Source organism: Chrysemys picta, chromosome 5 (genome assembly GCF_011386835.1).
Source record: "Chrysemys picta bellii isolate R12L10 chromosome 5, ASM1138683v2, whole genome shotgun sequence".
Taxonomy (NCBI): domain Eukaryota; kingdom Metazoa; phylum Chordata; order Testudines; family Emydidae; genus Chrysemys; species Chrysemys picta.
Genome location: NC_088795.1, coordinates 2,291,600 through 2,304,610, shown reverse-complemented (window position 1 = coordinate 2,304,610; position 13,011 = coordinate 2,291,600). Strand labels below are relative to the sequence as shown.

The 13,011-nt window shown below is 44.8% G+C and overlaps 1 protein-coding gene across 2 annotated transcripts in view; it reads left to right on the top strand.

The window, feature by feature from the left end:
- TNKS (tankyrase) overlaps positions 1–13,011 on the top strand; it is a 320,206-nt gene that overhangs the window by 201,988 nt on the left and 105,207 nt on the right. For both annotated transcript variants that reach the window (XM_065597440.1, XM_065597439.1), the window contains exons 7-8: positions 8,613–8,679; positions 9,133–9,319. In XM_065597440.1, the coding sequence (XP_065453512.1) occupies positions 8,613–8,679; positions 9,133–9,319 (254 nt within the window). The remainder of the gene's footprint in view (positions 1–8,612; positions 8,680–9,132; positions 9,320–13,011) is intronic.

Here is a 13,011-nt window from a genome sequence, read left to right as displayed (position 1 = left end):
AAGGCCAGCTCGCCTGAAGGTATCGAGGACTGCCTCCATCTTCTCCAGGTGGGTTTCCCAATCTGGGGTATGAATGACCACATCGTCCAAGTAGGCAGCAGCATAACTGTTATGCGGGCGTAATAGCTTGTCCATGAGGCACTGGAAGGTAGCTGAGGCCGCATGTAATCCAAAAGGGAGGACAGTATATTGAAAAAGACCCTTTGGTGTAGAGAACGCAGTCTTTTCCTTTGCGTCTTCTGCAAGGGGAATCTGCCAGTACCCCTTTGTCAAGTCTAGGGTAGTCAAGTACCGGGCATTACCCAGATGGTCCGCTAGCTCATCTATGCGAGGTATGGGGTACGCGTCGAACAGGGATACTTCGTTTAGTCGCCGGAAGTCATTGCAAAATCTTGTGGTGCCATCAGGTTTGGGCACCAGCACGATTGGGCTGGACCACTGACTGTGGGATTCTTCGATGATCCCCAACTCCAGCATTTTTTTTACTTCTGCTTTTATTTCCTCCCTTTTTGCCGCTGGCACCCGACAGGGCCTCATTGTTACTCTGGCCCCAGGGTTCGTGACGATGTGGTGATATGTCTCGGTTGTTCGACCCGGTTTTGTCGAGAACACATCTTGGTTCCGGAAGATCATCTGAGACACCCCATTCTTCTGGTCTGGTGTTAAATCAGGAGACACTCTCACCTGTTTGGAAGGCTTGTTTTCCTGGGTTAGGTCTTTTTGGACCGTTGTGCATGCCTCTTGTGCATGCCAGAATTTCAGAAGGTTAACGTGATAAATCTGTTCTTGTTTTCTGCATCCTGGCTGCCACACCTTGTAGGTTACTTCCCCCACAGGTTCAACCACCTCATAGGGCCCCTGCCATTGGGCCAGAAGCTTGCTTTCTGTCGTGGGTACCAACACCATAACCCGATCCCCTGGTTGGAACTGTCGCACTTTTGCCTGGCGATTGTAATGGGTTTGCTGGGCCTCTTGTGCCTTCTCCAAATGTTCCCGTACAATAGGGGTAACCCGGGCTATCCGGTCTCGCATCTGCATTACATGCTCTATTATATTTCTCACCTCATTGGGTTCCTTTTCCCAGATCTCTTTGGCGATATCTAGTATGCCACGGCGGTGACGCCCATATAATAACTCGAAGGGGGAAAACCCAGTTGAGGCCTGAGGTACTTCCCGGATAGCGAACCTAAGGTAGGGTAGTAGGGTGTCCCAATCCTTCCCGTCCCGACTTACCACCTTCCTTAGCGTAGCCTTGAGGGTTCGGTTAAACCTTTCTACCAACCCATCAGTCTGTGGATGGTAGACCGAAGTTCTCAGGGTATGTATATGGAGCAGCGTACAGAGGTCCTTCATTAGCTTCGACATAAATGGGGTTCCTTGGTCGGTTAATATCTCCTTCGGTAGCCCCATTCGGGCAAAGATCCCCACCAGTTCTTTGGCTATAGTTTTAGAGGCCGTGTTCCGCAGGGGTACGGCTTCTGGGTAGCGATTAGCATAGTCCAAAACAACAAGTATATATTGGTGTCCCCGAGCTGTCTTCTCCAGGGGTCCCACTAGGTCGATGGCTATTCGCTCAAAGGGGACCTCTATGATGGGAAGGGGTACTAAAGGTGCTCTCAAGTGGGGACGGGGACTGTGTAGCTGACACTCCGGGCAGGAGGCACAGTACCTCCGCACTTCTTCTTGTATTCCGAGCCAGAAGAGCCATCGTAGGACTCGTGCCAGGGTCTTCTCTACCCCCAAATGCCCCCCAAAAAGATGACTATGAGCAAGACTTAATACAGCGTTCTGGTGGTTTTGAGGTACTAGGATCTGCTGTACCTTCTGCCCCTGTATTGGTGCAACCCGGTATAAGAGATCCTTCTTCATTATGAAGTAGGGTCCTGGTCCCTGGGTTTTCCCTTCCACGGGGACCCCATCTATTTCAGTCACCTCCTTCCTAATGTTATCATACCTTGGATCTTCTGCCTGGTCCCGTCCAAAATTTCCTCTCCCGGGGCTAATCTGCCCAAGGTCTAGGGGCCCAGTCTCTGTTGCCTCTACTGGTTCAGAAGCATTAGGGTGGGGGTCAGATTCAGGTGCTTCTTCCTCCTGCGTGGCCTCCTTTTCAGCTGCGTGGGTCTGCCTACCTACAAGAGCAACCCTCTGGCTTTGGGTCAGTATTCAGGTTTCCAAGGTGTTAGCTGCTCTTCTTTCCCTTTTTGTCTTTCTACCCTGTCTGGGAGTAGAGAACAAATCTGGGGATATTTCAGAAAAGATTGGGGGTTGACCATCTGCTGTGGATGCCTCACCAATTTTTGGGTCCCCATCTTTCTCCAGTCCCCTACTGGGAGTAAGTTTCCAAACCCTGGGAAATCCCTCCCTATGAGCCCCGGGTATGGGAGTTTAGGGACTACACCTGCTGCTACCTCAGTAGTGTTCCCTTGGATCTCGATTTTTATTGGGATGGTGGGGTAGTAGCTAACTGTCCCATGGACACATGTTATCCCCGTACGTTTAACCTGTAGCAGCTGATTACACTTCACGAGCTTCCCTGAGATAAGCATGATAGCACTCCCCGAATCAACCAGTGCCGTGGTCCCTACCCCATTTAGTTTCACTGGTCTGGTATACATACGTGGGGTTAGTGAGACCCCCACAAGGTGGATTAGGGAGCATGGATCTGCCCAGTTCCCCAGGTTACACTGCATAGGCTCCTCAGCATTGGGACACTGTGCAGCTATGTGTCCCCACTCCCCGCAGGCATAACATCTGTATGGAGCCCTAGGCGTTCCCCGGTCTCTTGGTTTGGGCAGTCTAACATCACGATCCTCTTCTCCCTCAGTGCTCTGACTCTTTGTGGCCTCTGATGGGCCTTTAGCCTCTCTCTTTTTCCACCTGGGCCCTCCTGGTGGCCCAATCACCCGAACTTTAGGGCTTGGTGCTGCTAGTTTAACCCGGGGTGCATCTTCCTTAACTGGTCGGGTCAGCTCCCTCGCTGTCCTTCGCCTCTCTGCCAGGGCGACAACCTCGTCATAGGTGGAGGGTTTGTTCTGGCTTACCCAGGCATGAAGGTCTGGTGGTAGTCCCCTCATGTATCGGTCGATGACCAGAACCGCTAGTATCTCTTCCGGACTCCGGGACTCTGTTTGCAACCACTTTCGTGCGAGATGGATGAGGTCATACAATTGGGATCACGGGGTTTTGTCTTCCTGGTACCTCCAACCGTCATACTGCTGGGCCCGCACTGCTGTCGTTACCCCAGATCTGGCCAGGATCTCTGCTTTCAGCTGGGGGTAGTCTGCCGCAGCCTCTTCAGGCAGATCATGGTAGGCCTTCTGGGCCTCCCCACACAGGAATGGGGCAAGGATGCCAGACCACTGATCTCGAGGCCAGGCCTCCTGTAGGGCTGTCCTCTCAAAGGACAGAAGGTATGCCTCTACATCATCCTCCCGTGTCATTTTCTGCAGCCAATGCCTAGCCCGTATGAGCCCCGTCCCATCATGGCCACGATTCAGCTCTGTAAGGGACTTTACCTGGTTTACCAGTTCCCGCAACATAGCTCGGTCTTGAGCAGCCTGGTCCATCAGCAGGTGATTAGTCTCTTGCTGCAGCCGCACTGCCTCCTGTTGGGCAGCTGCCTGGACACAGGTAGCCTCCTGCTGGCCGCCGTAGCTTGTATCAGTGCCCACACTACGTCATCCATTGTGGTGAAAAAAAAATAAACCCTTCCCTTTTTTTTTTTTTTTTTAAATCACCCTCCTTCTTCCGCCGTGCTGTGCACCCCAAGATCCCACCCCTGACACCAGTGTGACAAAGTTCCTCCTCTATCTTGGTGGGTCCTGCGCTTATTGGCGGATTTTCTTGCCTCAGAGATTCACCATGTGGGTTGGGGAGCAGCCCAGAGACCTTCCCCTCTGGAAGAACCCACAGTCCAGGTCAATTGGGAGGTTTGGGGGGAACCCAGGCCTGCCCTCTACACCGGGTTCCAGCCCAGGGCCCTGTGGACTGCAGCTGTCTATAGTGCCTCCTGTAACAGCTGCATGACAGCTACAACTCCCTGGGCTACTTCCCCATGGCCTCCTCCAAACACCTTCCTTATTCTCACCACAGGACCTTCCTCCTGGTGTCTGATAACGCTTGTGCTCCTCAGTCCTCCAGCAGCACACCCTCTCACTCTCAGCTCCTTGCGCCTCTTGCTCCTAGCTCCTCACACTCTTGCACTACAAACTGAAGTGAGCTCCTTTTAAAACCCAGGTGCCCTGATTAGCTGCCTTAATTGATTCTAGCAGCTTCTTCTTAATTGGCTCCAGGTGTCCTAATTAGCCTGCCTGCCTTAACTGGTTCTAGCAGGTTCCTGATTACTCAAGTGCAGCCCCTTCTCTGGTGTCTCAGGGAACAGAAAGCTACTCATCTAGTGACCAGTATATTTGCCCTCTACCAGACTCCTGTACCCCACTGGTCTGGGTCTGTCACAATACACACAATATGATGGGATCTAAATTAGCTGTTACCACTGAAGAAAGAAATCTTGGAGTCATTCTGGATAGTTCTCTGAAAACATCTGTGCAATGTGCAGCATCAGTCAAAAAAGCTAGCAAAATGTTAGGAACCATTGGGAAAGGGAAAGGGATAGAAAATAAGAAAAGAAAACATCATATTGTCTCGCCATAAATCCATGGTTCACCCACACCATGAACATTGCATGCAGTTCTGATTACTCCTTCTCAAATGAAATATATTAGAGTTGGAAAAAGTACAGAGAAGGGCAACAAAAATGATTGGGGGTATGGAAAAGCTTCTGGATAAGGAGAGATTAAGAAAACTGGGCCTTCTTCAGCTTAGAAAAGACGAGTGAGTCTGTAATATCACTAATGGTGTGGAGAAAATGAATAGGGAAGTGTTAACTTACACCTTCATGCAGCACAAGAACTAGCGGTCACCCAATGAAATTAATAGTCAACAGATTTAAAACAAACAGACGGAAGTACTGCTTCATACAACACACAGTCAATCTTTGGAACTCGTTGCCAGGGGTGTTATGAAGGCCAATGATATAAAAAGTTCAAAAAATAATTGTGTAATTTCATGGCGGGTAGGTCCATGAATGGCTATTAGCCAAGATGATCAGGGATGCAACCCTATGCTCTAGGTGTCCCTAAACCTCTGCCTGCTAGAAGCTAGAACCAGACGACAGGGATGTATCACTTGATAATTACCCTGTTCTGTTCATTCCATCTGACACTGGCCACTGTCAGGAGACAGGCTATTCAGCTAGATGGGCCATTGTTTTGATCCAGTATGGCCATTCTTATGTTCTTATATGGTAAGTGTGGTAGTTATATAAAATTCTATGGCGGGGGGCGAGGGGGCGGCACATGATTTTTGTTCTCTTGGTATGTTGAATCTGTAGATTTATTTCCAGAGTGGTTCTAAATGATGGTCTGATGGGATTTTTTATTTGTAGTCAAGATCAGCACCCTATTGTTGTAGGTGCTGTATATATACTTAGTAAAAGTCACTCTTGATCCCAAACAGCGTACTTTTATATTTATAGACTTTATATTTATAGAAAAGGAGCTGTCAGGCCATCTTGTCCATCTGTCTGTCAACATGGGAAATTCTCTGGTAATTATCTAATGTTATCTCCAGTGTTAAATGAGAACTTTAGCCCCCAGGTCTCTTAAATGAAAAGCTCAGTTTACTTTGGGCATGTTTATACTACATTTTAAAACCTGTGGCAGCAAGTCTTAAATCTTGGATCTACAGACTCGGGCTCACACTACAGTGCTAAGAACAGCAGAGTAGACATTGCAGCACGGGCTGGAGCTTGGGCTCTGTAGTCCATCCTGGGCTTCAGAGCCCAAGCCTCAACTTCGATGCTGCTTTTTTTAGCACCCTAGTGCAAGCCCATAGACCTTGGCTCTGAAACTTGCTGCCATGTGTTTCAAAACTCAGCGTAGACATATACAAAGTCTCTCTAAAACAATTCTAAGTTTATTGGAACATTTGGAGATTGATTTGTAGCACTTTCATCTGTATATTTGCTTCTATTTTCTGTCAAAGAAGTTATGAAACTAACTATGGAGCATTGTATATAAAGTTTCAAAATGAATAATGTTTAAGGTGAATATTCTGTATACATGCATGTGGTGGTAAGCATTTTTTTTTAATAGTGTTACACCATTCCAAACGCTAATCAACCAAGAGAGAATTTCAGGATAAACAGACTTATGAACAATGGTCTGAAGTTAGAATTATCTATTTGAAAAATGTATTCTAGGTACAAACTAGGTGGCTTGAGAGTTGGTATCAGTAACTTACCGTAGTATACATTACAGGGATATGTTGCATTTATTCCAAAAACAACTATTATAAACATAGGAAATTCAGAGTCGAGTCAAGTTTAAATTTAAAGTAATCTAAACACATTAAGATATGTTAGGGCACCCAAACAACGTTAACTTTGCCCTTTAATGACACCATGTGATTATGATTGACATATTTTAGTGTTTGTGGACCTAGATTAGATTTTTATGAACACTTTTCCAAATGTATGCTGTCTCCGATTGTTCTCAGCGAGGACTCAGGCGAAGGGTTCTCCTAGTCAGGGGCGAGACTGTTTTTTTGCCGCCCCAAGCACAGCAGTCAGACAGCCTTCGGCGGCATGCCTGCTGGCGGTCCGCAGTCACGCGGATTCAGTGGTGTTTCTGCAGGTGATCTGCCAGTCCTGTGGCTTCGGCATACCCACTGCCGAATTGCCGCCGAAACCGCGGGACCGGCAGACCTCCCGCAGGCACGCCGCCAAAGGCCGCCTGACTGCCGCCCTCACAGCGGCTTTCCGTCCCAGGCACATGCTTGCTGCGCTGGTGCCTGGAGCCGCCTCTGCTCCTAGTTAAGATGCCTGTCCATTGCGTCCCAATTAGAATGAAGTCAAGCTGCCCCAGGGAAGATAGAGAAAATATGCAGTCAAAAGACAGATAGGGACACTGAAGAAGAGCAGGTGAATATGGGCAGTAGTCCTCTTTACTAAGGGCACCTGGTGGTCTCAGTCCTACTGAGAACACTAGAAGATGGCAGATATTTTGAAAGATAGCAATTTTTTGCGGAATTCTCTGATGTGGAAACTTATATTCTTCAGCCGCTATTTCTCAACTTTCAAATATAAAAAAATAACAATGGAAAATAACTGAGAATTCTAAAAACATTTCTTCAAAAGTAGCTTATGTTCAAGAGTTTAGTGATCTTTAACTACCTGGGAAGTTTGAAGGGTATGCATTGTTCCTCTGTTAAGATAAGTAGGGACCGTGGATGCTATATTTATTAAATAACCTAATTCAAATTAATTTAAATTCCTAAATGAATGATTTTACTTGTAAATTTTCAGAATATTTATTTGATACTCAGAATAAGTGCTGTAATTTTGGAGAGGGTATATTTCATACATAACAAACAGGTTGATCTTCTGCTCTAAGTACAATACTCAACCATATCTGTGGAGCCACAAATGCCATATGAATGTTTGGTCCATCTAGCCCAATGGTCCATCTAACCCAGTATCCTGTCTTCCGGCAGTGGCCAATGCCAGGTGCCCCAGAGGAAATGAACCGAACAGGTAATCCTCAAGTGACCATCCCCAGTCTCCCATTACCAGCTTCTGGAAAACAGAGGTTAGGGACACCATCCTTGCCCATCTTGGCTAATAGTCGTTGATGGAACTATCCTCCATGAATATATCTAGTTCTTTTTTGAACCCTGTTATAGTCTTGGCTTCACCACATCTTCTTGCAAAGAGTTTCACAGGTTGACTGTATGTTGTGTGAAGAAGTACTTCCTTTTGTTTGTTTTAAACTTGCTGCCTATTAATTTCATTTGGTGACCCCTAGTTCTTGTGTTATGAGAAAGTGTCCCATTTTGGTTTACCTGCACACACAATTCATTTTGTTTTATTGCTTGTCACTTTTGCCCTGGTTTTCAAATTTATGGATTTCTCATTATATATAGCCTTTGCTTATGATTAGACCCATGTCATTTGCTTTACCACTTTCATTTTCAAGTGCAGACTCCAGTGACGTTACTGTACAGAAATTCCAATAGCCCCCAAATAGGTGTGAAATTTCTACAAGTATATATTTTTAAGTGTATAACTTCAGAAAAATGCAGCAGTCAGCTCATCCCATAGTCTGGAGTAATTATATCAGTCCGCTGCCTACAATATTTGTACATCTTCATAATACACCTAGCAGCTAGATAACCTTATATGGGGACTTCTCCCTTAACATACCATTTGAAATAACTGTGGTTGTACATAGACCAGAGTACTTGCCTTCACCAAGATTAAAATGTAATGTAGCTTTTTTTCCCTTTCTGGCTGCAAGAAAGATCATTCTGAATGCAATGAGTGCTATTTCTTAACAGTAATAGATGGTAGATTAAACACCTATGTTACATTACTCAAAAATGTTTTTAATGCTATTCTTAACCAGTGCATTATTTTGGAAATAAATGTAAATGTATTTGGTTAAGATTCCATTTGATTTTGAAATCTGCTAATTTTACAGCATGAAAATAGTTCAAAAATCTTTGAAAATGCTTCCTAGAGATGTAATTTTATTTTGTTTTATTTAATCTAGCGGACTTGTACCTCTTCATAATGCATGTTCGTATGGACATTTTGAAGTCACAGAATTGTTACTTAAGGTAAGTGGAGAAATGGAAGAATACGTACGCATTGCAATATTGCAAAATTATGGAGAGAGATGGTTACTTCATACCATAGTTAAGGCTGTAGCCTTATTTCTGTTTAAAAAAGAAATCCTGATTTTCACACCTATAATAAATTATTTCAGTGGTGTGGGGCTTTGGGGCTTTAGACATACACCTGTACCACTGAATTAAGTATGTGTTTTTCCGCATAATCTCTGCAGCCAAGCATTAGAATTTAATTAACTAGAATTTTTTTGAAGCAAAGGTGTCTTATTAAAAATTAAGTTCATTGCAAATTTCAGATTTTGGTAGATGAAGATAAATCAGTAATTTTTCATTCCATTTGAAAATAACTTAACGAGTGTTAAAGTTATTAAAATTTTGTGATCTTTGTCATGGTTGTTTTTTTTTTTTTTACTAACATAAACATTTCTTTCCCACTCCTAGCATGGAGCCTGTGTTAATGCTATGGATCTCTGGCAGTTTACCCCCTTACATGAAGCTGCTTCCAAGAATCGTGTAGAAGTCTGCTCTCTGTTGCTTAGTCATGGTGCAGATCCAACACTGGTCAACTGCCATGGCAAGAGTGCTGTCGATATGGCTCCAACACCTGAGCTAAGGGAGAGACTGACTTGTATGTGAAAAAATTATCAACTGTGAAATAATTATTAATATAAACTGACTCACCTTTCAGCCCAGTTCCTTGTTAGTAATGGGAAAATGCAAAACAACAGGGTATAGAGGTCTCCATTTCTCATTTCTAAACTTGTAGAGAGCTATACACGTTCTCCTTCATGAAACTGCCTTTATTCATAGAGTTTAAGGCAGAAGGGACTGTTAGATCGTCTCTGACCTTCTGCACAACACAGGCCAGGGAATTTCACTTAGTTACCCCTGTAGTAATCCCTATAACCAGAGGCAGATTAAGGTTTCCTGGGGCCAGAGCAACTGTGGGGGGGGGGGAGGGGCCCTCCTTCTGCCTCCTCCAGCCCGTGCTGCAATGTCTACTCTGCTGTTCCACACAAGGGTCCCCCTATTCTCCCCCTCCACTGCAGCCCTGCAACCCCTTTTCCTCCTTTCTCCCCTTTCTCCCCTCTGCGGCCCCAAGACCGGAGAAGCTCTGTCCCCGCACCATGGCCCTGGAGCACAGCAGGGAGTGAGAGCTCCTCCAGTCCCAGGGCTGCAGTGGAGGTCTGGGTGATGAGGCTCAGGGCACTGGGGTTTCTCCCCCCTCACCCTCTCCCCGGTGTTTCTGCCAGAGAGCAGGGTTCTGCTGTGAACATAAGAACGGCTGTACTGGGTCAAACCAAAGGTCCATCCAGCCCAGTATCCTGTCTACCAACAGTGACCAATGCCAGGTGCCCCAGAGGGCGTGAACCTAACAGGTAATGGTCAAGTGATCTGTCTCCTGCCGTCCATCTCCACCCTCTGACAAACAGAGGCTAGGGACACCATTCCTTACCCATCCTGGCGAATAGCCATTAATGGACTTAACCTCCATGAATTTATCCAGTTTTCTTTTAAACGCTGTTATAGTCCTAGCCTTCACAACCTCCTCAGGCAAGGAGTTCCACAAATTGACTGTGCGCTGTGTGAAGAACTTCCTTTTATTTGTTTTAAACCTGCTGCCCATTAATTTCATTTGGTGGCCCCTAGTTCTTATATTATGGTAACAAGTAAATAACATTTCCTTATTCACTTTCTCCACATCACTCATGATTTTATATACCTCTATCATATTTCCCCTTAGTCTCCTCTTTCCAAGCTGAAGAGTCGTAGCCTCTTTACTCTCTCCCCATATGGGACCCATTCCAAATCCCTAATCATTTTAGTTGTCCTCTGAACCTTTTCTAGTGCCAGTATATCTTTTTTGAGATGAGGAGACCACATCTGTACACAGTATTCAAGATGTGGACATACCATGGATTTATATAAGGACAATAGGATATTCTCCGTCTTATTCTCTATCCCCTTTTTAATGATTCCTAACATCCTGTTTGCTTTTTTGACCGCCTCTGCACACTGCGTGGACATCTTCAGAGAACTATCCACGATGACTCCAATATCTCTTTCCTGATTAGTTGTAGCTAAATTAGCCCCCATCATATTGTATGTATAGTTAGGGTTATTTTTTCCAATGTGCATTACTTTACATTTATCCGCATTACATTTCATTTGCCTATAATTTGGGTTTGACTAAAGCATATCTTCCAGAAAGTCATCCAGTCGTGATCTAAAGACTTCAAGAGATGGAGAATTCACCACGTTCCTTGGTAATCTGTTCCAATCACCCTCTCTGTTAAAAATGTGTGCTTTAATTCTAATTTGAATTTGGCTGGCGTTAACTTATAGCTATTGGTTCTTGTTATGCCTGCCCCTGGTAAATTAAACGGTCCTTTGGTACCCAGTATTTTCTTCCCATGAAGATACTTATACACTGTAGTTAAGTCACCCCTGGATCTTCTCTTTGACAAGCTAAGCAACTGAGCTCTGTTAGTCTTTCACACTAAGGCATTTTTTCCAGCCCTTGAATCATTTGTGATTCATCTCTGCGCCCTCTTCAAATTTTCAGCATCCTTTTTAAAATGTGGGTGCCAGCACTAAGCACGGTTTTCCAGTATCTGTCTCACCACTGCCGTCTACAGAGGTAAAATCACCTCCTCGCTCCTACTCACTGTTTATACATCCAAGAATCTCATTGGTCCTCTTTGTCACAGTATTGCACTGGAAGCTCATGTTGCGTTACTTCTCCACTATGACACCAAAATGCTTTTCATTAGGGCTGTCAAATGATTAACAAAATTAATTGCGATTAATCGTGAGATTAAAAAATAATTGCAATTAATTGCAGTTTTAGTCTCACTGTTAAACAATAATAGAATATTGATTGTTTAAATATTTTTTGATGTTTTCTACGTTTTCAAATATATTGATTTCAATTACAACACAGAATACATAGTGTACAATGCTCATTTTATATTATTTTTCCTTACAAATATTTGCACTGTAAAAAGATAAACAAAAGAAGTAGTATTTTTCTATTCACCTAACATGAGTACTGTAGTGCTCATATCAGTTGTGAAAGTGCGACTTACAAATGTAGAATTTTTTAATTTTTCTTTTACATAGCTACACTCAAAAATAAAACAGGGTAAAACTTTACAGCCTACAGATTCACTCAGTCCTACTTCTTGTTCAGCCAGTCACCAAGACAAATACGTTTGTTTACATTTACAAAAGATAATACTGCCTGCTTCTTATTTACTATGTCACTTGAAAAGGAGAACAGGTGTTCACATGGGTCTGTTGTAGCTGGCATTGCAAGGTATTTATGTGCCAGATATGCTAAATATTTGTACGACCCTTCATGCTTCGACCACCATTCTAGAGGACATGCTTCCATGCTGATGATGGGTTCTATTCAATAATGATCCAAAGCAGTGCAGACTGATGCACATTCATTTCCATCATCTGAGTCAGATGCCACCAAGAGAAGGTTGATTTTCTTTTTAGGTGGTTCGGGTTCTGTAGTTGCTCTTCTGAGACTTCTGCCAGCATGCTCCACACCTCGTCCCCTCTCACACATCAGTACTGGCAAGGGTGGCTCTACCAATCAATGAGGCCATTCTTTAACTGGCATGCGCCATGTGGCATACCTTGATCATATGCACACTGACCCCGAATGGGGGCCAAGAAAAGATGGGCTGAGAGAAGATACTACGTCCCCCCTAAGGGGGCAGAATTTCTATTTTCATACCCTCCACTTAACTCCTTGGTGATACAGGCTGAGTCAGAGTAGATGAAACAACACCAGTGCTCCACCTTTGCAGACAGGGAGGGTAAGACATTGGACTTTATGGGTTAGAGGTCTTCTCGGCTGGACTACAGTTCTGGACCTCTAACTACTTGGCACTGAGGTTAGAGGCTGGCCATGGGGTTAGAGGAAGCACCGATTAGCCCGATTCTTATGGTACCGGCGGATCTGGAGAGATTCCCTTGGTCGTCTCCAAATGTTGCCATGTCATCGACACCTTCCTCGCCACAAGACGACTGACGGTTTCAAGAGCTGATACAGAGGATAGCCAATGCTCTCGATCCTACTAGAAGAAGTGCAGGACAGTCAGCATCAGGTACTAGAGCCACTTACATTCTGTGGGCATTTATACACTGGCACCAAATAGAAAACGTTATTGCCCACCGCCAAGCCAGTGCTGTAGAACACCACATTTCTATCACCAATGAGCCTATGAGCCTCCTCAGAAGCGCCATAAGGTGCACAGAACCCATCTGCCTGTTTGGGCAACACAGACCCCTGCACAACAATTC